Source organism: Hyperoodon ampullatus (genome assembly GCF_949752795.1).
Source record: "Hyperoodon ampullatus genome assembly, chromosome: 6".
NCBI lineage: Eukaryota > Metazoa > Chordata > Mammalia > Artiodactyla > Ziphiidae > Hyperoodon > Hyperoodon ampullatus.
Genome location: NC_136919.1, coordinates 6,210,267 through 6,237,929, shown reverse-complemented (window position 1 = coordinate 6,237,929; position 27,663 = coordinate 6,210,267). Strand labels below are relative to the sequence as shown.

The following is a 27,663-nucleotide window of genomic DNA, read 5'->3' as shown; positions in this document are numbered from 1 at the left end:
CAGAGAAGACATTGGTGATATAGTGTGGTCAGCACTAGGACAAGGGGTCAGACAAGGGGCTGTGGGGTCACAGGGCAAGGTGCCGAAGTGACCTCAGAGGCGGGGTCTGAGCTGAGATGGAGGGGGAAGGAGAAGTTATGGGCAGGAGGTGGGGGGGCGCTTCCTCCTGGTTGAGGGCTCCGGAAGGGAGGGGCTGGAGAAATCCACCGCCCCCACCCCCCATACAGACCCAGAACTTTCAGCCATGTCCATGGGGCTGCCTGTCCCTGTCCTGGAGCATGATCTTCTCAGGGGAGGGACTGAAAAGTGAGAGGACCAAGCTGGGCTCCCTCCCATGTTTCTCAAAACCAGGCAGGCCCACAAAAGCTGTCTCTTCTTTATTTATTCAGTCAATATTGAGTGAGTCCCCCCCACGTGCCAGGGACTGGGCTGGGGAACTGGAGGCTGACTGGGGGAAACAAGATGCAGCCCTGCCCTCAAGGGGCTCCTAGGCCGGTAGGGAGAGAGACTCAGAAATAAGCCATGAGAGCACAGGCTGAGCTGAGCAGTGGTGGGGTGCCCGACCCTCTCCAGGTGGTGGGAGGGAGCACTGTCTGGGAGGGGATGGCTATAGGCACCCAGGCAGCACCACTAGCATCTCCCATGTGTCCCAGAACCCTCACATGGGATCCAGGGGATCTAGCGAGGCAGGTGGGCAGAGGGGCATCCCCCATCCTCTGGAGTCATCAGATGACCTTAGACAATGTCTGATAACACTTAGAAGAGGCAGCAGAGCCCAGGGGCTTCGGAATCTTTCTAGAGCTGGCTTCTAATCGACTCTCTACTACTTGAGAGCTGAGTGACTTTGGGCTGATGACTGAGCTTCAGTCTGCTCATCTGTAAAATGGGTCTAGTGTTAGAGCCTCCCTCTAGGGTTGCAGCGAGCACTCGAGGAAATAATAACTATGTGAAAACGCTTAGCACATAGTAGCTGCTCAACTTCCGTTGCTTGATTATGATAACAGTAATAGACAATAACTGGGGAAAGAAAGGGAGTTACTGTGTGTGTGTGTGTGTGTGTGTGTGTGTGTGCGTGTGTATCGGGGGGTCAGTTTTTAGGGGGCTGGGTGGAGGGAGCCACAAAAGCCAGGGCCCGTGGGCAGCCCTCCAGGGCAGGGGCAGCGCCGTTCCCCCTCCCTCTCCCGCCCCCGCAGCGAGGCGCGCGGTCGGCGGGAGGCGCAGGTGTCCAGTGCCTCCCGTGCGTCCCCATCCCTTGCGGCTTTGGCCGAGGGCCCAGCTCCCTTCTGCCGTCCGCCCCGCGTCCTCCCCTAACCCCGGGTCTGGACTGGCGAGCAGCGGGGCCGGGAAAGTTTGAGTCACAGTGAGGGGAGCGGAGGAGGCGGGGCCGTGACCCTGAACGGGGTGGGCTCTAAGGCCGCCTCGGTCTCCCAGCAGGGGGACCCCGCCGCAAACCCACGTCCCGCGCGCACCGGCCGCGGTCCGACGGAGCGAGGCGCCGCGCTGCAGCCGTGCGTCGGGTGGCCGCTGGGTGCACCAGGGCGGTCGCGCTCTCAAGGCCCCGCGAGCCTCCACCGCGGCAGCCGCAGCCCCTCGGCCGCGCTCAGCAAAGATGCCCCGGGCGCCGCTCCTGCGGCTGCTGCTGGTGGTCTCGGCAGCAGCGGCGGTGGCCGGCGAGCCCGGGACGGCGCTGCCTCCTACCACGGGGGATGCCACCCTGGCCATCGTCTTAGACGTTACCGGCTCCATGTGGGACGACCTGATGCAGGTGATGCACGGCGCCTCGCGCATTCTGGAGCGCAGCCTGAGCCGTGGCAGCCAGGCCATCGGCAACTACGCGCTGGTGCCCTTCCGTGATCCAGGTAGCGTCCCCCCGAGCCCCCGGCGTCCGCCGCGCCCCTGGCCCGGTGCCCTGGCGCGGTGCGCTCACCCGCCCGTATTGCGCCCCGGGCGCACTGGACGCCCGCAGGCTGTACCGCGGCCCGGCGGGGGGCGCCTTCTCGACGCCTTCACTCTGCCCGAGGCCGGGCACCTGGGGCAGGCCTTGCAGCCGCCGGGCCCTTTCCCCGGGAACCTGCTCTCCCCTTCTCCCGCGTCTCCTAGCTTGCGTCGTCAGGCCAGTGACGGAGAGGCGGGGGCACTGCGTTCAAATGCCGCGCAGCCACCTCCTGGCTCTGCGACTTCAGCAAGTGACCTCACCTTCCGGAGCCGCACCTTCCCCCTTTAGGAAACGGGGCGAGAACTGCCTTCACAAACTTGCTGAGATGTTGAAATGGGTCCTTCGTGTCCAGGGCCTGGCACGCATGAGCCTCCGCAAGGTTTGCGGATTTGCCTTTGTTAATTCTTCCAATTCGCTCCCGTCGTGGGCTTCGGGGGCCAGAAGAGCCACCCAGGATGGAGAACTTCGCGTCTTGCCCCTCACCTGTTCTCGCGAGAAAAACAGCAACCACGTCGCCTCTACCCGCAGTATTCTCACTGCCAGGTCCCCCCACCTAACCCCTTCTACCCTGCAGACAGCAGCTCCTCGCCTGCAGCCCCCTATCTTTCAACTAGGTGTCAGGGGCATGCCCTTGAAAAGATCCCTGGGAGACCCCACTGTGGGGAGTTTCAGGGAAAACAGCTGTGGAGCGTGCTTAGACTCCCAACTTTCTGAGTGGCAGGACTGCTTTTTCTCCAACATTTTTAATGAAAAACTTCAGACTTACAGCAAAATGGGGGGGTGAGGGTAGGAAATACATAAACACCTGTCTGCCCACCCCCCAGATCCTGTGATTAATTTTACTCCGTTTTATCACGTTTCTATTAGTCACCTCTCTATCTAGTAGGATAGCTTTATAAAGCCAAAAAATAAAATAAAAATGGCAGATTCCTTGCAGAATTGCTCTGCAAAGTGTTCTTGTGCTGAAAAAATACACAGTGGCCCAAGGCTATATGAACTAGTAAGCCCTTTTAGAAGAATTTTTCTTTGTTAATCACAGCATCATTACAGATATTTGAAAAATGGGCCACAGTCGGTGTACATAATCCCATGCAGCCCTTCGGCTGAGTGTGGAGTCCCTCTGCTTCCAGGAGTTCTGGGCTCTGTAGGGCTCTGCAGCTCAAAGCACAGAAGTCAGGGGTCTAGAAAAAGTTTCCTGGGAACATCAGAAGGACAGCTCCCGTCTGAGGGTCAGGGGGCAGCAAGGCTGGTGGAATTGTGAAGACGTGGGGTGTGAGGTGTGTCCTGGGGGTTTCAGCTCTGACGCAGGTCACCCTCTACCCCCCTAACTTTCTCACTCCCTTTCTGGGTCATTCTTGGGCTTCCAAAGATATTGCATTGAGAGAGCTTAGGGATCATTTAATCCAACGCTTCTCTTGCAATTGGAGAAACTGAGGCTCAGGACACGGATGGGACTTATGCACGGCCACCTGCCAGGCTGATGTAATTTCTGATTCATAACCCATATTTGTCTCTAAAATGCTTGGCTGCACTTGTAGGGCAGGAGAGCAGCCTGTTGCAACCAGACATAGTGTCCCGGGACCCATAGCATCCTCACTGCCCCCTCTCTGGCCATCATCTTCATGAAGCCCTCGTGCCATCCCCAACCTCTCCTCTCTGGGCGCCGAGCGCGTGTGTGACTCTCCAGCCTTCACTCCATCTTCTATGAAACAAAAAATCCCATCCTTCTCCCCACCCCTGCTCCCCAAACCATACTCCCTACAGGCACCCCAGGTCCAGGGGAGGGGGACCTCAGCATTTATTGAGTCTCTGCTGTGTGCACAATCTTGTGAGGCTTCCGGTGTGAAGGGGGCAGGGTTCACACCAAGGAGCCGGCAGTCTGCTGGCGACAAGCCAGGCAGAGGGTGGAAGTTGTCACTGCTAACGGCTCCTGACTATCGGCTAGCAAGGGAAAGGACTAACCAAAGGCTCTCTGAGGAAGCATCATTGGAGCAGGACTTGAAGCAGATGAAGGGAAATTTAGCAGCTTTGGACCATTTGGCAATGCTATAGCTGCCAGGGATGCAGTGGGACGGAGGTCTCCCTGAGCACATGGAACTCGCTGGGTGGTGGCTAACATGTAGGGGCAGGTGTGTGTGGGTGTGGAGCCAGGGCGTAGGAGGGGTGAAATGGGAAAGCGGGGAGAGACGAGATTGGTCCTGGCTGTGACTGTGGAGCTGAGGACTCGGAGCACTTAGATTTCCTTCTATGGGCTGCGAGCAGCCACTGAGGGCTTCTGAGCAGGGATTGGATCTGTGGTTTAGGTTAGGCTGTGTTTTTTGAATCAACCAATGGAATTCCCTTTGGTGGAAGAGGAGCTGAGAGTCAGGGGTTTTAGCTGACAGTTCAGGCCCCCCTAGGGCTGCATCCTGGGAGGGCCTTCTTAAAGGAACCCCCTACCTTCAACCCCCAAAACCATGCTTTGAAGGGCAAGTTTCAGTGGTTCTGGACTGCACATGCTTGGAGATAAACCAGAACCTGTGCTTTGGAAATATTTTTTTAAGTGTTTAAATGAAAAAAAGTGGTATGTTCCCAAACTGCAAAGTTAGACTTTTGCTAATGGTTTTATTTTGGCTGAAATTTAGGTTGTTTTCGGGTTTTCTCTATTAAAATGTTGCAAAAAGCACTCTGGTGTGTAAATCTTTGTCTGCATCTTTGATTGGTTTTTTCATTGGATTAAGTTTTTGGAAGTGGAATTCCTAGGTCATTATAAACACACTGAGTGGGTAGGCAGCTCTTCAAATTGTTTTCCAATGTTTTGGGAGTTTAAACTTCTATCAGAGGCATTTGAGGGGACCGTTTCAGAGCAGCTGCCCCCAACCCTAGGGATTAGGATAACATTTTTTTTCCTAATTCAAAAGATGGAAAATGATATCTTCTTATTTTAATGGCTAGTGAGGCTCAGTAAGTTCTCAAGTGTTTACTAGATGTTTCCGTGTGTGAATTTCTTCTTTTGTAAATTGTCAGTTCCTTTACTCATTTTTCCATTCGGGGTTTTTAGTGGTCTTCTTATCAGTCAGTGTGGGGACTTCATATTGATGATATTAGTTGTTTTTTGTTATGTGGTTAGCATTTCCTAGTCGTTTGTCTTTTAATATTTGTGATTCGTGATGTTCTGAAGTTTTAAATGTTTATGTAGCAAAATCTATTGCCTTCTTCCCTTTGTAATTTCTTCACTTTCATTCTCAGAAAGATTTTTTTCTATCACAAAATCAGTTAGGTACATGTTCTAGGTTTTTTCATTCGTTTTCTTTTTTTTCTCTTCATATTTAATTTTTTAACCTGGAATTTAAAAAAAATTGGCAGAGGTATTAAAAATAATTTGATGTAATTCTTCCAGAACAGGATAATTGATGGTACAGTTACATTTTATCAAATAATCCTTTCTTTTTCATTCATTTAGATCCTGCCTTTATCCAAAATTACTTTATATCTATTCGTTTACCTGGGCTTTCCATTCTGTCCCATTGTATGACAGTTCTTGTGCCAGGAGCACATTGTATTCATTATTTGGCTTTATAATAGGGTAAATCCTACCTCCTATTCTTTTTTTTTTTTTTTGGGGGGGGGTGGGTAGGCGGGCCTCTCACTGTTGTGGCCTCTCCCGTTGCGGAGCACAGGCTCCGGACGCGCAGGCTCAGCGGCCATGGCTCACGGGCCCAGCCGCTCCGCGGCATGTGGGATCCTCCTGGACCGAGGCATGAACCCGTGTCCCCTGCATCGGCAGGCGGACTCTCAACCACTGCGCCACCAGGGAAGCCCCTACCTCCTATTCTTAAAAAATATATATATATACCCCCAGCCTTATTGAAATATAATTGACACATACTATTGGGTTAGTTTAAGATGTCCAATGTATTGATTTGATACATTTATATATTGCAAAATGATTACCACCATAGCAGTCAGCTAATGCCTCCATCATGTCCCATAATTACCATTTCTTTTTTTGTGGTGAGAACATTTAGGATCTACTTTCTTGGCAATATTCAAGTACATAATACAGTATTATTAGTGATAATTACTATGCTGTTCATTCGATTCCCAGCACTTATTCATAACTGTAAGTTTGTGCCCTGTACTAACATCTCCTCATTTCTCCCACTCCCTGATTCCTGGAAACCACCACTCTCCTCTCTGTTTCTCTGAGTTTCACTTTTTTTTTTTTAGAGTCCACATACAAATGAGATCATACAGTATTTGTCTTTCTCTGTCTGACTCATTCCACTTAGCATAATGCCCTCAAGGTCCATCCAAGTTGTCCCAAACAGCAGGATTTCCTTCTTTCTTGTGGCTGAATAGTATTCCATTGTGTATATAAGCTGTATCTTCTTTATCTTTTCATTGGCTGAAAGCTTTAGAATTTTAATAAACTTTTAATTAGAACAGTTTTTTTAAAAAAATATATTTATCTTTGGCTGCTTTGGGTCTTCGCTGCTGTGTGCGGGCTTTCTCTAGTTGCAGCAAGCTGGGGCTACTCTTTGTTGTGGTGCACGGGCTTCTCATTGTGGTGGCTGCTCTTGTTGTGGAGCACGGGCTCTAGGCACACAGGCTTCAGTAGTTGTGGCACGTGGGCTTCAGTAATTGTGGCCCGTGGGCTCCAGAGCACAGGCTCAGTAGTTGTGGTGCACGGGCTTAGTTGCTCCGTGGCATGTGGGATCTTCTCAGACCAGGGCTCGAACCCGTGTCCCCTGCATTGGCAGGCGGATTCTTAACCACGGTGCCACCAAGGAAGCCCTAAAACAGTTTTAAATTTACAGAATTATTGCAAAGAAGTTCCCATACACCCAACACCCAGTTTTCCCTTTCATTAACATCTTAGATTACAATGGTACATGTATCACAATTAACAAACCGGTACTGATATGTTGGGGGTTCTTTAAAGATTTTTTTTGATATGGACCAATTTTAAAGTCTTTATTGAATTTGTTACAACATTGCTTCTGTTTTATGTTTTGGTTTTTTGGCCTCGAGGCATGTGGGATCTTAGGGATCCCGACCAGGGATCGAACTCGCACCCCCTGCATCGGAAGGTGAAGTCTTAACCACTGGACGGCCAGGGAAGTCCCCATATGTTATGATTAACTAAAGTCCATTACTTTTTTTTTTTTAAATTTGGCTGCATTGGGTCTTTGCTGCTGCGCGCGGGCTTTGTCTCTAGTTGTGGCGAGCTGGGTCTACTCTTCGTTGTGGTGCGCGAGCTTCTCATTGCGGTGGCTGCTCTTGTTGCAGAGCACGGGCTCTAGGCGCGCAGGCTTCAGTAGTTGTGTCACGCAGGCTTCAGTAGTTGTGGCTCACGGGCTCTAGAGTGCAGGCTCAGTAGTTGTGGCAGACGTGCTTAGTTGCTCCGCGGCATGTGGGATTTTCCCAGACCAGGGCTTGAACCTGTGTCCCCTGCATTGGCAGGTGGATTTTTTTTTTTTTTTTTTGGTGTACGCAGGCCTCTCACCGCCGTGGCCTCTCCCGCCGCGGAGCACAGGCTCCGGACGCGCAGGCCCAGCGGCCATGGCCCACGGGCCCAGCTGCTCCGTGGCACGTGGGATCCCCCCGAACCGGGGCACGAACCCGCGCTCCCCTCACTGGCAGGCGGACTCCCAACCACTGCGCCACCAGGGAAGCCCGGCAGGTGGATTCTTAACCAATGCGCCACCAGGGAAGTCCTAAAGTCCATTCTTTATTCAGACTTCCTCAATTTTCCCCTAACATTTGTTCCAGGAGCCCATTCAGGATCCCATTTAGTTGTCATGTCCCTTAAGGCTTCTTTTCATTGTGATGGTTTTTCAAACTTTGTTTTTGATGACCTTGACAGTTTTGATGAGTATTGCCCAGATGTTTTGTCCCTCAGTCATGATTTGCCTGATGTTTTTCTCTGGTTAGACTGGGTAATGGGAGGAAGACCACAGAGGAACAATGCCATTCTCATCATATCATGTCAAGGGTACATTCTATCATTATGACTTATCACTGTTGATGCTGACCTTGATCACCTGGCTGAGGTTGTCAGGTGTCTTCGTTGTAAGCGTACTCTTTTCTTTCTCCTTTTCTGTACTGTCCTCTCTGGAAGAAAGTCACTTACACGCAGCCCACACTTAAGAAGTAGGGAGTTGTGATCCACCTCCTTGAACATGGGGTATTTACATAAATTGTTTGGAAATCTTCTGCATGAGAGAGTTGATTCTTTTCCATTTATTTGTTTATTCAATCATTTATATACATCAGTATGGACTCATAGTTTTATACCTTGGGTTATAATCCAATACTACTTTATTTTGTTGCTCAAATTTTTCCAACTTCAGTCTTTGGGACTGTTTCATTTAGCTTCTGTGTGCCTTTGACATACCCCTATTGTTGTGAATTTTTTTAAAGCACTTTCTTACTTTCTGGCACTACAGGATATTTCAGACCCATCTTATGAATTTCCTTCCCCAGTCCTAGAATTAGTCATTTCTCCAAAGAGCCCTGGTTCCGTTGATGGAAAAATGGTATTAGACACCAGCATCTGGGTGCTAGGTGTGCTTGTTGCTACTGGGGTGTCACCGCTTCTGCATCTTTAGCTGACAGAGCAAGGAGATACATGTTGTATATGTAACCTTTGTGTATACCCATATCTATAAATAGTTCTCTGTTTAACTGTATCTGTATTAAGCTGAACATGAGTTCATTCTGATGTCTCCAGCTCTCATTGATTACCACGTGGATCCTTCCAGCCTCTTATTCTTGCTTATCTATAACCTCCCGCTCTGACAGTGACTAACCTGGCCCTCACCATTCACCACTCACTCGTCATTTACTTAATTTTCAGTTCTAGTCCACATTTATCGTGGTTTTAGCATTGCTAACTTGCACCCCGTGGAAAACAACTTTGTTCACTAGAGTACAGTTCTTTTGCCTTTAGTCTTATAGATGCAACTCATTTCCAGAGTTACTTAGCCCTGCAGATTCTTCATGTTCTTATTACTCATCTTCTTCGTTTTCAAAATATTCTTGAACATGTTTTCTTTTCAGGTGAAAAGTAGAAAACATAGTCAACTTCCAAAAAAAAATTCCTACTGTGAATTTGCTCAGAATTGTGTTAAATCTTGATTTGGGGAAGAATTATCATTTAAAAAAATCTAATTGTTTTCCTCTAGGAAACCTCTTCCTTTTTTTTTTTTTACATATTTATTTCCTTTTGTAAAAAACTTATAGGTTTTTTTTTTCCTTATAGGTTCCACCCATTTCTTTTGAAGATCATTTCTAAATATTTTGGGTTTTGTATGACTATTTTGACCAGGAATTTTTTTCATTACATTTTTTGCAAATGAGTATTGCTAGTATGTTGGAAAGCAATTTATTTTCATATATTTATTTTGTTTCCAACTTTCTTACTGAAGACTTTGTAAAAAAACTAGTTCTAATTTTTTTGGGGGTAATGTTTTGAGTTTTCTTGGTTGACAATCACAGCCTGTCCAAACTGTAATATTGTCTCCTCTTTTCCAATCATATTTTTTGCTTGTTTGGAATGTTTTGTGGTATTTAGCACAGTGTTAAGAAATGGTGGTAGCTGAAGTCGGTCTTGTCTTGCTTCTGATTGTATATCATTGTATGATATTGGTTCTTGGTTTGAGGTTTTCTTCATCAGGTGAAGGAAGAGACTTTCATTCTTAATTTTCTAAAGGTAGAAAAAAACACCCCCAAAACAAAAATCCCAAATGGGGATGGTGCTGAATTTTAGCCAGTGACTTTCTGGCTTTGTTGAGATATTTGTAAGATCTTTCTCCTTTTGACCTCTGGATGTGATTCCTTCATTTTAAACCATTTCCACATTCCTTGCATAAGCCCTCCTCAGTCATTGTGGATTATTCTTTAATATACAGCTGGATTCTGTTTGCCAGTGTCTTCTTTAGGAGTTTTCCATTTACTTCAATATGTATGATCAGTAAATGATATTCTTTCTTTGTGCTCTTTGTCAAATTTGGCACCAGGGCTTAGCTCTTTCAGTGAATAACTGAAGTTATTGTTTCCTCAGAAAATTACAAATTTAAAACATGCTTTTTAAATGTTCTAATAACACAACTCTCAAGAGATGCAAACGCTTTTAATCATTTTGTGTGTTTCCAGACCGTGTGTGTGTGTCGTTCACTTGTATACATATATACACTTAGTTTTTTTATTATATAAAAAACGGGATTATACTATGCATACTGTTTTGCAACTTGCTTCTTCTCCCCCACATGCTATATCAGGGATCTCTTTTTATGTTAGGAAATATTGATCCCCTGCATTGTTTTAATGACTACAGAAGGTGTTACAGGAGGGATCTTAATTTATCTTACCTTGATTTATCCAACCATTCCCACATTATGAAAAATAGTTTGCTTTCAGTTTCCTTACAATATACACACACATTTGCAAAAACATATCTATAGGAACGGGACTTCCCTGGTGTTCCCAGTGGGTAAGACTCTGTGCTCCCAATGCAGGGGGCCTGGGTTCAATCCCTGGTCGGGGAATTAGATCCTGCATGCATGCCGCAACTAAGAGTTATCATGCCGCAACTAAAGATCCCGCATGCCACAACCAAGACCTGGAGCAGCCAAAATAAATAAATATTTAAAACCCACAACATATCTATAGGATAGATTCTCAGAACTGTAATTGGTTCGTTGTTAAAGCATATGAACATTTTTAAAATTTTAATTGGTATCAGCAAACCGTCCTCCAAAAATGCTGTACCATCTAACCCTCCTACCAAAAAGAGTGTGAGACTGCTTTTTTCCCAAACACTTGCTGGCATATGGGGACGTCACTCTTCTCTTTTTTGCTAATTTGATAGGTGAGAAATGGTGACCTGTTTTAATTTGCATATGTCTGATAGAGAGTGAGTTTGAGCATCTTCTCTGGGTCGCCAGGTGTGCTGTCAACTTTCCCCAGGGAAGAGGTGGTTTTAGGGACTTTGCTAGTGGCGCAGTGGTTAAGAATCTGCCTGCCAATGCAGGGAACACAGGTTCGAGCCCTGGTCCGGGAAGATCCCACATGCCGCAGAGCAACTAAACCCATGCTCCACAACTACTGAGCCTGTGCTCTAGAGCCTGCAAGCCACAACTACTGAGCCTGTGCTCTGCAGCAAGAGAAGCCACTGAAGTGAGAAGCCCTCACACCGCAACGAAGAGTAGCCCCCGCTCGCTGCAGCTAGAGATAAAGCCCGCGCAGCAACAAAGACCCAAAGCAGCACCCCCGCAAAAAAAATTTTAAAAAATAATAAAGTATGTTCTGTTATAAAAAAAATGTTTATTAAAAAAAAAGAAAAGAAACGGGAGGACTGAGTCCCGGAGAGGGGACACAATTTGCCCACAATGGTGGCAGATGGTGAGACCCTGCTTGGGGCCCCTGCAGCGGGAGGAGGGGGTATGTGCACACCCAGAGTGGCCCCAGGGTTCAAGCCCTGCTTTCAAGGAGGTGGGAAAGGCAGGCCCGGGGAAGAGTCCTGGACGTGAGGTCTTTCTGAGACTGGCTCTCTAGCGCCTGGCTGTGACCGTGACCACTGGGACACACAGACTGGGTGAGGGACTGGAGGATCCCCCACGTGAAGGGCTGGGTGGTCTTCCTGTGCGTGATCCTCATATGTCCTAGAGGCTCCACACCCTCGTCTTATCGAGTGGAAAATATTTCCCTATGGAGAGGTGGTTCTGGGCCAAGCTTCTGGGGCTCATATGCTCAAGGGCAGCACAGTGGAGACAAGGTCATGGGTTTAATCATCCCTGCACCTGGCAAGCCCTGCTCAGAGGGAACCCGCGCCACATCTGCCCAGCTGTTTGGCAGGTGCCCACCTTCAGTCACGAGCCTCCTGACCCCTTCAGGAACAGAAACGAGGGCCTGGGGAACAAGTGCCATATGTCTGCAGCTTCATGCATGGTTGAGAGCTTGGATCTGGGGTCCGATGGACCCAGGTTTGAATCCTATCTCTGATGCTTCCTCATTGTAAGACCTTGGGCAGTTTGCTCTACCTCTGTAGCCCTCAAATTCTCACCTATAAAATGGAGATAGTAAATAGGAGACTTCATAGGTTTCTGTAACGTTTTTCTCAGTGAATGTATGTCAAGTGCATAGAACAGAATCTGGTGCTTAATCAATATTAAAACAATGGTAGCTGTCATCATCATCATCATCACCCTCATTTTTGGAGGCAGTATAGCCAGTGGCAAATAGAACAGGCTTTGGAGCCAAATATGTGGATTTGGACATTATTCTAGATTGAACAGTGTTGTTACAGAATTCCTGTCCTTCCTAGAACCTCAGAATGTGACCTTTTTTGGAAATAGGGTAATTGAAGATGTAATTAGTTAAGATGAAGTCACACTGAAGTAGAGTGAGCCCTTAATCCAATGTGACTGGTGTCCTTATAAGGAGAGAAGAGACACAGGGAGAAGGATTGGAGTGATGGTGTGTTTACAAGTCAAGGAATACTGAGGATTGCTAGTATCACGAGAAGTGAAAAGGAAGAAGGTATGGAGCAGATTCTCCCCAAGAGCCTTCAGAGAAAGCATGGGGGCTTCCCTGGTGGCACAGTGGTTGAGAGTCCGCCTGCCGATGCAGGGGACGCGGGTTCGTGCCCCGGTCCGGGAGGATCCCACATGCCGTGGAGTGGCTGGGCCCGTGAGCCATGGCCGCTGAGCCTGCGCGTCCGGAGCCTGTGCTCCGCAACGGGAGAGGCCACAACAGTGAGAGGCCCGCATACCGCAAAAAATAAAATAAAATAAAAAAGAAAGCATGGGCTGCTGACACCTTGATTTTGGACTTCTAGCCTCCAGGACTGTGAGAGAATGTACTTCCATTGTTTAAAGCCACCGGGTTGGGCTTCCCTGGTGGCGCGGTGGTTGGGAGTTCGCCTGCCGATGCAGGGGACGTGGGTCCGTGCCCCTGTCCGGGAGGATCCCGCGTGCCACGGAGCAGCTGGGCCCGTGGGCCGTGGCCGCTGGGCCTGCGCGTCCGGCGCCTTTGCTCCGCGGCGGGAGGGGCCGCAATAGTGAGAGGCCCGCGTACCGCAAAAGAAAAAAAAAAGAAAACATAAAAGCCACCAGGTTTGTGATATTTTATTACGGTGACCACAGGAAACCAGTACAGTTATTGACTACCACTTGCTAGCTGTATATGACCTTCAGCAAGGTCTTGGCATCCTCAATTCTAACAGGGAGCTGTTAATAGGACTGAGCTAAACACTGTAAAATAATAAGTACTCGATGCATTGAAGCTGCTGTCAGCATCCTCACCCACTTCTACCTCCACCACCATCATCATCATCATCACATCATCATCACCATCAACATCAGCAGCATCATCACTGTCATCATCATCATCATCAGCAGCAGCAGCAGCAGCAGCATCACCATCATCATCCACATCAACATCATGCTAAGAAGGGCTTTTTATCCAGATCCAGTCCTTCCTGGACTGGGTGAAGGAGGGAGATGGAGAGGGGCTCAAGCAAGCCCTCTCAGTGGGCAAACTCACATGGGGACATGCCAGGTGTCCTGCCCTGTCCTTGTACGTCACTCCGTCCTGCCGGAAGACAGGTCTTGAAATAGTTACCCTGCTGAAAACACCCCGTCCTGGGGAGCTTTGGCATGATGAGTGATGAAGGTGCGGTAGGTCCCAGGAATGACAAATGAAGCCGTGGACCAGCATTAATTAACGACAAGAAGGCATCTATCTCTGTCTCACTGCCTGGAGCTGTAGATGGATGGGTGGGCAGGTGGACAGTCGGGCAGCAAGGAAGACAGATGGAGAGAAGACCTCCGTGCTCCCAGCCCCGTGTGGGCATCTTGAAAGCTGGTCCAGCCCTGGAATGATGGGACTGGTCAGTAGCAACCAGCACCCAGAGCTGGTTTGGGGATTATCTGTTCAGTAAAAGGAAGAAATCAGACTAGTTTTCGCACATCAGTGCATCTGTGTATGTAAGTGTGTTCTCCCCTGAGAGCCTTCTTTGTTCAGAGCTTGGGGCAGAGCTTTTAAAATGCCTGCCGTCTAACTCAAGAGGAATCACAAACACTTTTGTCCATCTGGCCAGCTCTCCCTTAATATGGCCAACCCCTCTGCATGCCCCAAATAACCACATTTGGTTTCCTGCCTCATTTTGGATCTGTTTCTCTGAGTGACGGGCAGCGGCGTGCTGTGGTGGGAGTGCCTGGGGATCAGGCAGGCTTGGCATTCAGAAATATTTGCTGGGTGTTGATTGTATGCCTGGCATTGTGCTGGGCACAGGATATAAAGATAAAGGGTCCTGGACTTACCTGGTGGCACAGTGGTTAAGAATCCTCCTGCCAATGCAGGGGACACGGGTTCGAGCCCCGGTCTGGGAAGATCCCACATGCTGCAGAGCAGCTAAGCCTGTGTGCCACAACGAGTGAAGTCCACGCACCTAGAGCCTGTGCTCCGCAACAAGAGAAGCCACCGCAATGAGAGGCCCGTGAACCGCAACGAGAGGCCCGTGCACCGCAACGAAGAGCAGCCCCCTCTCACCACAACCAGAGAAAGCCCGTGTGCAGCAACAAAAGACCCCATGCAGCCAAAATTAAATAAATAAAAGTTAAAAAAAAAATGATAAAGGGTCCTGACTTGGAGCTGCTCAAACAGTATACTCAAACAGTATTTGTTATGAGTAAATAAATGTTATTCATTTACTCATTTGAACAGTATTTATTAAGCACTTACCATGTGCCAGACGCTGAGGTTGGCAGGAGTTCTGTGACGATGAACAAGAGAAGGGGTCACTGTTGGTGTGATGTAGCCAATCAACCCTAATACCAAATCTTCCCACCTGACCTTGAAGGACTCTCTTCCCCTCTCTGGCCTCAGTTTCCCCATCTTTTTAAAGGTGGGGGTCTTCAGATCTCTTCATTCTCAACATTGTTATGTTTGGCACATAGGTTTGTAGTCAAATCATTTTTCTCCCCAGCGCATTCCTTTTGTTTTTTTTACTTTTTATTTTATATTGGAGTACAGTTGATTAACAATGTTGTGTTAGTTTCAGGTGTACAACAAAGTGATTCAGTTATACACATACATGTATCTATTCTTTTTCAAATTCTTTTCCCAATTAGGTTGTTACAGAATACTGAGCAGAGTTTACTGTGCTATGAAGTAGGTCCTTGTTGGTTATCCATTTAAAATATCACAGCGTGTACATATCAATCCCAATCTCCCAAACTATCCCTCCTTCCACCCTTCCCCCCTGGAAACCATAAGTTTGCTCTCTAAGTCTGTGAGTCTGTTTCTGTTTTGTAAATAAGCTCATTTGTATCATTTTTTTTTAGATTCCGTGTATAAGAGAGATCATACGATATTTCTTTTTCTCTGTCTGACTTACTTCGCTTAGTATGACAATCTCTAGGTCCATCCATGTTGCTGCAAATGGCATTATTTCATTCTTTTTTATGGCTGAGTAATATTCCATTGTATATATGTACCACATCTTCTTTATCCATTCCTCTGTCGATGGACATTTAGGTTGTTTCCATGTCTTGGCTATTGTGAACAGTGCTGCTATGAACATAGGGGTCTAAGCCCATTCTTGAAGGAGACAGGATGGTGGAGGCTATGATAGGCAGGAAAATGCCCCCCCTCCCCTGCAGATGTCCATAGCACCTGTAAATCTCATACTTGACATGGCAAAAAGGACTTCGCAGAAGTGATTAAGTTAGGAATCTTGAGATGGAGAGATGATCCTGGATTGTCTACTTGGGCCCATTGTGATCACAAGTGTCCTTTTAAGAGGGAGGCAGGAGGGTCAGAATTAGAGAAGGAGATGTGATGACAGAGGCAGAGGGAGAGGGAGATATTTAAAGATGCTACATTACTGGCTTTGAAGATGGAGGAAGAGGACCATGATCAAGGAATGAAGGAAGCTTCCAAAAGCTGGAAAAGACAAAGAAATGGATTCTCCCCTAGAGCCTCTGGAAGGAACACAGCCCTGCCGGAACTTTTATTTTAGGGCTTCTGACCTCCAGAAATGAATGTGTGTTGTTTTAAGACACTGAGTCTGGGGACTTGCCTGGTGGCGCAGTGGTTAAGAATCCGCCTGCCGATGCAGGGGACACGGGTTTGAGCCCTGGTCCGGGAAGATCCCACATGCCGCGGAGCAACTAAGCCCGTGCGCCACAACTACTGAGCCTGTGCTCTAGAGCCTGCGAGCCACAACTATTGAGCCTGCATGCCACAACTACTGAAGCCCGCGTGCCTAGAGCCCGTGCTCCACAACAAGAGAAGCCACTGCAGTGAGAAGCCCGCGCACTGCAACGAAGAGTAGCCCCCGCTCGCCGCAACTAGAGAACGCCCGCGTGCAGCAACAAAGACCCAACACAGCCATAAATAAATAAATAAATAAGTTTATTTAAAAGAAAAAAGACACTGAGTCTGTAGTAATCTGTCACAGCAATAATAGGAAACTAAGACAGAGTTCTTAAAGTCCTTTCCAGGGATCTCCAGCCCAGGGGCTCCTCCAGGGCTTCTGGAATTTCCTGCGTCCTGTGTTTGCATACAATCCCTAGTCCTCAGCATGTGCTGGCCGAGTGCTTGGGATACCAGGAGGTTGGATGAGGTGGTAACTGCTGAGGGGCATTGCTGAGAGGTGTGCGGGAGTTGGAACTGGGCAATTTCCCAGAAGACTCTTCCTCCCTCTCAAAGCGCAGAGTATCTCAGAACATTGTTTTTCCATGAAAGAAAGAGCAATTGTCAGCTCCCCGAGCAGGAAGCAGATGGACCGAAGAATAAAGGGTGGTCCTTCCAATTGGAGCACATTTAATTTATGATAACCCACTTTACCAACTTAATTTTTCTCATGTGGCTGTGAATGGGAGAGAATGTGGTCAGCCTAGCGCTGGACCAGCCTTGGGAACTGTTGGGTAGTCTGACACCTGTGATAGATTGTGATGGGAGAGGGCGGGGCCACCCAGATTCAGAACTGGGTACCGCAGAGGCTTCTCTCAGTTTCCAGGCAAGGAGAAGTTGCTGTCGATTTTTGAGCAGGGGTGATGTGAGCAAAACTGGCCCCAAGGGCGGCTTCTCTGGCAAGGACAGGTAGATGGATCAGAGGCAGGAACGTCTGGGGATGAGGAGGACAGTTATGAGGTTACTGAATTTGCATCCAACGTCTTTACAAATGCCCTTACCTTTGGCCCAGCAATTCTGCTTATGGGCATATATCCCAAGGAAACAGTGGAACTAGTGCTTGAATGTAGCGGATATAAAGATGTTCTTTTTTTTTTTTCTTTTTTTTGCGGTACGCGGGCCTCTCACTGTTGCGGCCTCTCCCGTTGCGGAGCACAGGCTCCGGACGCGCAGGCCCAGCGGCCATGGCTCACGGGCCCAGCCGCTCCGCGGCATGTGGGATCCTCCCGGACCGGGGCACGAACCCGTGTCCCCTGCATCGGCAGGCGGACTCTCAACCACTGCGCCACCAGAGAGGCCTTATAAAGATGTTCTTAATAACATTGTTCATTATAAAAATTGGAAACAAAACAATATGGGCAAGACCATTATTGGACATTTATACAAAGGAAATACTTTGTAGCCATTAAAAATGATTTTGAACTGAGTATTTGACCTTCTGGAAGGATGCTTACAATGTGTTGTTCAGTGAAAAGAGTCAAATTAAAAATAGTATGTTATTTATACTTAAATGGAAATTCTGCTTCAAATAGTGTGCACTTATATAAGATTTATAAATATGCATGAAAGTTTTGAAGGTTATATATAAAAATAAGAGTATCTCTGGTTGGTAGAATTCCCTTCTTTTTCTGCATGTGAGGAATTTCTATGTACAGTTCGCAGAGAACAGCTGTCAAGAGCTCAGATTCTGGGACTCCCTGTGGTTAAGAATCCACCTGCCAGTGCAGGGGACATGGGTTTGAGCCCTGGTCCGGGAAGATCCCCCATGCCACGGAACAACTAAGCCCATGCATCACAACTACTGAGCCCACATGCCACAATTACTGAAGCCTGCGCGCCTAGAGCCCATGCTCCACAACAAGAGAAGCCACAACAATAAGAAGCCCGCTCTTCGCAACTAGAGAAAGCCCGCGCGCAGCAACAAAGACCCAACGCAGCCAAAATTAACTAATTAATTAAAAAAAGAAAAAAAAGAGCTCAGATTCTGGAGTTGTACAGACCTAAGCTAATATTCTAGCTCTGCTGCTTACTGACTGTGTGTCTTTGGGGAAGTTACTTAGCCTCTCTGGGCTTTCATTTCTCCTCTGTAATATGTGGGTAAGAGTTGGACTTAACAGGTGGGAGGGAGGATTCAGTGAGCTAATAATACACAGGAAGCATCTCAGCACATAGGCTGGTACATAGTAAGTGCTTAGGAAATGTCAGAATCATTAATGTATATTTTTTAATGAATGTATATTATTATGTAATAAAGAAATAACCAACGTTGAGTAAAATTATTACTCTCCTCAGTCAAACTAACATTTGAGGACCTCATTGGAGCAAGACTGTCTTTGCCTGTCTGCCTCGTGTGAGATTGCCCAGCAATTGTGTGTTCAACCAGCCAGAATGGCCATCGTTAAAGTCTACAAATAACAAATGCTGGAGGGGGTGTGGAGAAAAGGGAACCCTCCTACACTGTTAGTGGGAATGTAAATTGGTGCAGCCACTATGGAAAACAGTGTGGAGGTTCCTCAGAAAACTAAAGCTAGAGTTGCCATATGATCCAGCAATCCCACTCCTGGGCATATATCCAGACAAAACTATAATTCAAAAAGATACATGGACCCCTATGTTAATAGCAGCAGTATTCATAATAGCCAAGATATGGAAACAACCTAAATGTCCATCAACAGACGAATGGCTAAAGAAGATGTGATATATATTTATATATACAATGGAATACTACTCAGCCATAAAATAGAATGAAATAATACCATGTGTAGCAACATGGATGGACCTAGAGATTATCATACTAAGTGAAGTAAGTCAGAAAGACAAATACCATGTAATACCACTTATATGTGGAACCTAAAATATGACACAAATGAACATATCTACGAAACAGAAACAGACTCACAGACATAGAGAACAGACTTGTAGTTGCCAAAGGGGAGGGGGGATGGGAGAGGGAAGGACTGGGAGTTTGGGATTAGCAGATGCAAACTAGTATATATAGGATGGATAAACAACAAGGCCCTCCTGTATAGCCCAGGGAACTATATTCAATATCCTGTGATAAACCATAAGGGAAAAGAATATATATATGTATAACTGAATCACTTTGCTGTAAAGCAGAAATTAACACAACATTGTAAATCAGCTATACTTCAATAAGATTTAAAAAAAGAAAAGAAAAAAAAAAGAATTGTATGTTCAGATCAGCAGGGCCAGCTCCTGTTTGCTGAGCCTTTGCTCTAACCCAAGCCAGGTGTTTCCTTCCCTGCGTTTACTGGATTCTCACAATGATGGTTCTCAGCTAGGAGAAATGCATCATTTTACAGATGGGGAAACTGAGGCTTGGGACGGTGAAGTAAGCTCTGAGAAGCCGCATGACTGGTGAAGGGTTGAGCCAGGATTCCAGGCAGCTCTGCCTGAGGTCAAAGGTGAGGGTTTGGCTGAATGAGTCACTGCAGAGTTCAGGAGGAAGGCAGTGGAGAAGGCTTGGTCAAGGCCAGAGCAGGTGTGGAAGGGGCCGTTGGATGTGGGAATAAATACAGAGCAAAGAGGCAGGGCCCTCCAGGCGGTGATTCTGAAAGTATACAGCAGAAGAGCTGGTGTCCAGACCCCTCCTTGGTAATGGTGGATGAATGCCGGATAATTCCATGCGCTTCCTTTTCGAAGAAGGACTAAGGTCTGTTGACGAGTTGCCAAGTATGGGAATTTTTCTTAGGGTGACTGGAATTTAGAATTTTTTTGTTTTGTTTTGTTTTGTTTGCCGTACGCGGGCCTCTCACTGTTGTGGCCTCTCCCGCTGCGGAGCACAGGCTCCGGACGCGCAGGCTCAGCGGCCATGGCTCACAGGCCCAGCCGCTCTGCGGCATGTGGGATCTTCCCGGACCGGGGAACGAACCCGTGTCCCCTGCATCGGCAGGCAGGCAGACTCTCAACCACTGCGCCACCAGGGAAGCCCTGGAATTTAGAATGTTTGAACTAAAAATAGTCCATTACTAGAGTTCACCAAGGACTCAAATGAAATATTTCCTGAAGAAATCTGATGTCCACACCATCTTGCAAAACCCGCACTGTGCACATGTCCACATGGTGAGTTGGAATTCTGGCTGTGTTCTCAGTGCACTGGTAGCCTTGTCTTATGTTAGCTGTGGCTTTCAATTACTGCTCTTTAATAAAAAACTATTTATGAGGGAAAATTTCAAGTATATACAAAGTAAGCAGAATAGTATAATGAATCCCTATATCCCTCTCACCCAGCATCACCAAATATTCAAAAAAATCTGCCATTCTTGTTTCATCTATATCTCCTCCCACCCTCCACTCCCCCACTCAACGATGATCATTTTTTACATTTCTTTTTTTGTGAGGTAAACTGAACATACATTGAGATGGGCAAATCTTCGCTTTACACTTTTGACAAATGGATACACCCGTGGAACCCACATTCCCATCACAATATAGAGTGTTTCTGCCTTCCCAGACAGTTCCTTGGATCTCCCTATCCCACAGACAACCTCCGTTCTGATTCTGTTCACCTTTGATTAATTCTGCCAGTTCCAGAGCTTTCTGTAAATGGAACCATATAGTAGGCACTCTTCTGTGTCTGGCTTCTTTCGTGCAGGATTATGTCTGCGAGATTCATCCATCTGGTTGCCTGTATTGGTAGCTCGTTCCGTTTTCTGGCTGAGTGGTATTTGATTATATAAATGTACCTCAGTTTGTTTATTCATTCACCAGTTGATGGACATCTGGCTTGTTTCCAGTTCTGGGCTATTGTGAAAACAGCTGCTATGAACATTTGAGTACAAGTCTTGGTGTGGACATATGTTTTCATTTGTCTTGGGTAAATACCTAGGAGTGGAAAGACTGGATCCTATGGTAGGTGCACGTTTAACTTTGTAGAAACTTCCATTTGTTTTCCAAAGCGGTTGAACCATTTTGGCATTCCCACCGGCAGTGCGTGAAAGTTTCAGTTGCTCCATCTCCTCGCCAACATTTGGGATCAGCCCTTGTAATTAATCCTGCTCTTTTCAAGTGAGCTAATATATGGATGGAGTTTCTGGAAGGTTTAGCTTTTGTTGGTCAGTCTGGTGTTGGCCAGTTGCTCTGCGGTCCGAAGCTTTATTTGCTCAATTCTCTGTTTCTTTGTCTTCCCAGAATTCCCTTCCCGCTGATGCGGGGCTGGGTGGGCTGGTAGTGGGGAGGTTTCTAGGGGAGTCATAGTCACAAAAGATCGGGAACTGTGGGTCTGGGGGCGGGACTGGAGGTTTGCCCCCTGCTCCTTCTCTGTGCTCCCCTGGAGCTCTGGGTCCAGTTTGGAGCGGGCGGAGGGCCAAGTGGCCTGACCTCCCTTCCAGATCTGACCCTGGCAGCCCTGGAAGCTGCTCCCCTACCAATTCCCCATTTGTGAGGTCTCTGAGGTCCAGGCCTCAGCTTCTCTCCCCTCTGATGGTGGCACATCATGCAGTTGCTGCCCCAGCCCATGGGGGCTATGCTTCTGGGGGTCCAAGCTCACCTGGTCTTCTCTCTCTTCCCTGCAGATATTGGCCCGGTGACCCTCACGGCTGACCCAGCGGTGTTTCAGAGGGAGCTGAGAGAACTCTACGTGCAGGTAGGCTGCCCCGCCCCTGGCTGCTGGCCCTCTGTGTCCTTCTGACCAGCCCATGCCAGAGGCCAAGGTCTTTGCCCCACTATGACCTGCCTCCCAGCTCTGCCTGGGGCTCCCCCCCAGCTTGGGGGTCCTGCAAATTTTGTATTTTGGGGGGTTCCTTCCTTTATTCAGTGAACCAAGTACCTAAAGGAGTCCCTGTGCCTGGCGTGTAGAAGGTAGTTATTATTTACTGCATGGATGCAGGCTTGGAAGGCGGGGGTATGTGGTAGCTGAGCGAGGATTCAAGAGGGGTCAGTTCAGACCCCCCAAACCTGGCCCGAGACTGGGTCAGATGTCCCATGGCCTCCTCGGCTTTTGGGCCACACTGAACACCCTGGTTCAGCATACGTCTCCCCCACCCAGCCTCCTGAAGGTGGGGATCCCTCGGATAGGTCTAGCTCACCGCCAAGTCCCCCAGGGCCCAGAACAGGGCCCGGCACATGGAAGGGATGAGTGAACCAAAGAGAGAAGCGCTTACTGAAGTTAGCACGTGCACACCCTGCTTCCGGTGCTGGGTGTGCGAACCTGGGGGGCAGAGAGCTCCTGGCTGGTGGGCGGGGAGGGGAGGGCTGTGTGTTTCTGTGGAATCGGTTCCAGGGCGGGTTACAGAGAGGATCTGAGGCGGCGGCTTGGAATGCTTTCCCCTGCCCGCCCCTCACCTCTCCTTCTCCTGGCGACCCCGCTACCCCTCTATCCTCCAAGCCTTGGCTAACACGTGGCTACTTTGGCGTGTCTGTTAGATGTCCCGGTGGCTCCCATCCCTCCTTTCCCACTGGTAGCCGTCCTCACGATGATAACTAAATGCTTGTGTTGTGCTTGTTAATGTAAAGTCTGCCTCCCATCCAGACTCTGTGGGAGGGACCGTGTCGCTCGGGCATGGGTGAGTGAATGAGTGAATGAATGAGTGAATGAAGGAATGAGTGAGTTAATGAAGGAATGAATGAATGAGTGAATGAAGGAATGAGTGAGTGAATGAAGGAATGAATGAATGAGTGAATGAAGGAATGAGTGAGTGAATGAAGGAATGAATGAATGAGTGAATGAAGGAATGAGTGAGTGAATGAAGGAATGAATGAATGAGTGAATGAATGAGAGATGAAGCGGATTGGATGCTACACTGTGTCTCAGGGAAGGGAGTGGCTGGGGCCCTGGCCTGACCCTGGATGGGGGGGACAGAGGCCACTGGAGGGGACCCCCACCTCCCTGGGTGGTCCCCACGGCGAGGAGGCGGGCGGCAGCCGCTGAGCTGCCCTGTCCTGCAGGGAGGCGGGGACTGCCCAGAGATGAGCATGGGGGCCATCAAGGCTGCCGTGGAGGTCTCCAACCCCGGCTCCTTCATCTACGTTTTCTCGGACGCCCGCGCCAAGGACTACCACAAGAAGGACGAGGTGCTGCAGCTGCTGCAGCTTAAACAGTCACAGGTGAGCCACCACGAGGGGCTGCTGGGGAAGCTGGGGTCTCCGAGGGCCGCCCCAAGCCCCGCCCTGCTGTCCCTCCCTCCACCCGCCGCCAGACAGCTGAGCTGGTGCTTCTCTGGGTCCAGCCTCCGCCAGCGGTGCTGACCAGCCCACTGACCGAGCTGGGCTGTGAGGTCCAAGTGTGTTCTCATGCTCCCGTCCCGTCCGCCAGGCCGCAGGCCTCCCTGGCGAGACCCTTTTTTTTTTTTTTTTTAACATCTTTATTGGAGTATAATTGCTTTACAATAGTGTGTTAGTTTCTGCTTTATAATGAAGTGAATCAGTTATTCATATACATATGTTCCCATATCTCTTCCCTCTTGCGTCTCCCTCCCTACCACCCTCCCTATCCCACCCCTCTAGGTGGTCACAAAGCACCGAGCTGATCTCCCTGTGCTATGCGGATGCTTCCCACTAGCTATCTACGAGACCCATTTTTGATAAAGGCCACACCACGCCGCTCCCTTCACACCCCGTCAGAGCCCGGGCAATCCATCTTCCTCCTGGCGTCGCCTCTCCTCCCCGTCATTCTTCTCCCATTGTCTAAGGGTCTGGAAGATGTGCTGGGGCTTTTGCTTTTTGCTTTCACAGAGATGGGTTGGGAAGGAGATGTGTGCAGGGAAGGAAGGAGGGCCCGCCCGCTGGAATCCTTGGAAAAGACCTCAAGGGCTGGGACGCCTCTCTGCTCTCCCGTCTAGAACAAACTCGGGTTCTCCAAGGTTCTTCTAGCTCTGCGGCCTCCAGGGCCCACTTGGAGCAGAGTTGATTTCCATTCCCTTCCTCGTAGATTTGGTAACGGCTCCCATTTATCGAGCACCTACTGTATTCCTGGCCCTGTGATGAACACGTGACCTGCATCAGTCCTGACCCGCACGGGGTGGGAACTCATATCATTCCCATTTTACAGATGCATCGCCTGAGCCCAGAGAGAGGAAGGTGCTTTCTCCAGGTCACTCCTCCCTGGTTCTGGCCCTGTGACTCACACCTGTAGAAGGTGGCAGACGAGCCATGAGCCAGGCTGCCTGTCTCTCTTCTAGGTGGTCTTTGTGCTGACGGGGGACTGTGGTGACCGTACTCATCCTGGCTACCTGGCCTACGAGGAGATTGCTGCCACCAGCTCCGGGCAGGTGTTCCACCTGGACAGGCAGCAGGTGACCGAGGTGAGCTGGCCCTGACATGCTGCATCTCTGGGCGGCTCGGCCCATGGGTTGGTTGCCGTAACAGATGAGCAGTGCTGAGCGCTCACGTCACAGCAGGAAGCGCAGGAAGCCCGATTCTCAGGGATTTGGGGCATCATCTGGCCAAACCCTCTCACTCGCCCCAAAAGCAGGTGCTGCGGGTTTCTCAGTTTTGCCGGTAAAAAGATTGGGGCTTGAAGGAGCACCCTGGGTTTTAGCCCGGGTGCCCCAGGAGGTCCAGGCTGGTAGGATAGATCTAACAAAGACTGGCAGAGTGGGGGTGTAGGGGGAGCTTCTCCCCAGAGTCGAGGAGCCCAGGAGTGGGGGGTGGAGGAGCATGGGGGGCGGCCATCAGATTTGGGCTGTGTTGCTGGGACAGGAAGTCGAGCTTGGGGACTTGGCAGGGAGAGGCTTGCTTGGCCCTGAAGCCTGATGTGCAGGGCTGCTGATGCCCAGCGCCGACCAGGTGTCTGCGTCCTCATCTCGGTCTTGGACCAGGTGCCTGCCCTTCCTCCCCTCCAGGCTCCATCAGTTGCTCAGGTCTCTCCCCGCTTTCCCTCTGCCCAGCATGTCCATTCCTCCCCAGGAGCCGGAGGGATCCTTCCGGTGGCATGTCGGTAAATGTTTCACAACCATCTCTCTCTGGAAGGAACAAAAATGCTCACTTCCATGGTGTAAATACTACTTTGGCTGGTTTCAAGCTGCCGTCATGAAGTCACAGAGCATGGGAAGTGATGCTTATAATCGGCTTTCTTGAGCCTGTATGAGCCGGTCCTGCATCCCACTGGATCCTCTCACTCACTGACCAACAGGTCCCGCCCCATTGTCCCCTGAACAGGTCCAGACCCTTATCTGAGCTCCGTCTCTCTGAGCCTATCGCCTGTGTTCTCCCCCGTGCCCTCTGCTGCCGCCCTGCTGGCCTCTCTGCTCTTTCTTCAGTGCCCCGTGTCTTTCCTCCCCCAGGGCCTTTGCTCGTGTGGCTTGTTTTTCCAGCTTCTCCTCCCCTGGCCCCTCATCTTCCCAGTCTTAGCTGAAATGCACCTTCCTCGATTTCCCATCAAGATTAAGTCTCCTTTCATACCCTCTCCCAGCTCTCTGTACTGCTTTATATAATCGTAATTTTGCAGCTGTGCGATTATTTAATGCCATTAAGCTGTGAGCTCCCTGAGGGCAGGGCCCTTAAGTCCCTGTTTGCTACTGTATCTCCAGCACCTGGTACAGCCACCACCAGCATGGAGCAGGTGTTTGGTAAGTAGCTGGTGAATGGATGACATGGAGTCCCTTGTGCGTGAGGAAGAGGAAGATGAGAGGAACAGCATCTCTGAGGCCACCGTGGCCTCGAGCCAGCCCTGCCCTTGCCTCCGGGAGAGGGTATGGTATGTTGTATATTTATGATCTGCAGGGCTGTGTTTAGGTTAGCGCCTTCGCTCCCTGTTGAAAGATGGCGTTTATGGTTCTCTGCTACACATTAGGATTTATTTCTTTTGGCATGTCAGCTTGCTCTGGCACTAAGCCGCCCAAGCAAGGGTGGGAGGCATTTCAGAGTGGAATGATGGCTTGGTCCTTGTTTGGGGGGTTGTCCTGTCTGGGCAGTTGCTCAGGACCTGGGTTCCTGCTGGGGCAAATCAGATGTCAGGCATCTGGGTGGGTCGGTGGAGGACCGCTTGCTCAGGTGTGGGGCTGGTCTCTCCTAGCCTCTCCCTCGAGCCATGGAACCTGGGGCGAACCCCTGGCTCCTGGCCGTGGTGCCAGCCTTCTGCCGTGGCAGCCTGGCCGGGCAGGACACGTCTGATGTGGTAGGATATCTGATGGCCAGGATTGGCTGCCCCTGGCTAAGGACCTGGATCCCTCTCCTTCCTGAATAGAGCTTCTGCCGTGGCAGCCTGGCCGGGCAGGACACGTCTGACGTGGTAGGACATCCGATGGCCAGGATTGGCTGCCCCTGGCTAGGGACCTGGATCCCTCTCCTCCCTGAATAGAGCTCTGTCGTTCGTTAGCTTCATGCCTTGTACCTGGCCCCTTCCAGATGTCCCCAGACATTTGGAAAGCCTGGGAAAGTAGCCGGGGCAGCCAGGGCTGTGGTCATCCCCCCAGGAGAGGGAACAGTGCCTTTGCCCAAGCCAAGGGGGCTCCGGCTCGAAGAAGTTGCAAAAGTCCCCCAAACCCTGCCTGTGTAGTCAGTTCTTCGACCATTTCAAAGTATGTCCAGTATGGCAGGAACGACACATTTTGCATTCCCTCTTCCCTTCGTTTATCGAGCACCTACTCTGCGCTGGTGCAGCTTTAGGTGCTGGGCGCCGAGAGATAATCCATCAAGCTTAGGTCTCTGTGCTTTTGGGCGTTTAGCTTTTTCCACCTTTGAGATTCCAGAGTAACTAAAGGAGGGTGAAGATCCTCTCCCCCGGGAGGGGTAATCTGTAGCTTTTGCCATCCTTCAACGGACAGGGGAGGCAGGCAGTGTGACCCCTTGGGCGTGTCCCAGAGGTGTGCATTTTTTTTTTGGCCATGCTGCGCAGCATGTGGGGCCTTAGTTCCCCGACATGGGATCGAAACCGTGCCCCCTGCATTGGCAGCGCGGAGTCTTAACCCTTGGACCACCAGGAAAGTCCCCAGAGGTGGGCATTTTTAATTAGGACGTAGCTAGGTCCAAGAACCTCCTTGCCCCGGCACATCTGTCCCACAGGCTTCCCCCCAGCTCAGACCCAGCTCAACGTCCTGTCCCCAGCTCCAACAGAATGGTCAGAATTTCTGGGAAAGCCCATCATCCTGAAGCCCTCTGGGGTCCTGGAAAGTCCCATTCTGGGGGCTCAGACCCTTTCCCTGTCCAGCAACAGCAGGTACAAATATGACAAATTGCTCAGAATCTGGGCATTAACCAGGGGAAAGGTGAACTGCCCTCTAAGACAGTAAGGGGGAGGGGGAGGGGGAGGGGAGGTCAGATTAACAGGTCGTTTGGATTAACAGATCAGGAGACACAGGCCCTGGAGATAACCTCATCCTGGACCCTTCCCAGAGGAGGTGCGGTGGTGGGGGGTTAAGGTCACATGCTGTCTTCAGACCCCAGCTCTACCACCTGTCTGCTGTGTGACCTTGAGCACAGCACTTAACCTCTCTGGGCCTCTGTTTCCTCAGGTGCGCAGTTGGGTTATGAGGGCTACTGCCTGGAGAGATGGTGACAAGGGTAGGAGGAAGACCTCTGCATGAGGCCAGGCACCAGGGAGCCCTGGGTGAGGGTTAGTGGTGGCCGTACCTCCAGCCCCTGTG

At 49.5% G+C, this 27,663-nt stretch overlaps 1 protein-coding gene across 1 annotated transcript in view; it reads left to right on the top strand.

Moving 5' to 3' along the window:
• Positions 1-1,609: 1,609 nt before the first annotated feature.
• The window catches only part of HMCN2 (hemicentin 2), a gene marked incomplete at both ends in the record, with an annotated part of 149,376 nt that continues 123,322 nt past the window's right edge, over positions 1,610-27,663 (top strand). Inside the window, 4 exons of the mRNA XM_079706160.1 lie at positions 1,610-1,859; positions 21,655-21,725; positions 23,027-23,185; positions 24,259-24,381. Of these exons, the coding sequence (XP_079562286.1) occupies positions 1,610-1,859; positions 21,655-21,725; positions 23,027-23,185; positions 24,259-24,381 (603 nt within the window). The remainder of the gene's footprint in view (positions 1,860-21,654; positions 21,726-23,026; positions 23,186-24,258; positions 24,382-27,663) is intronic.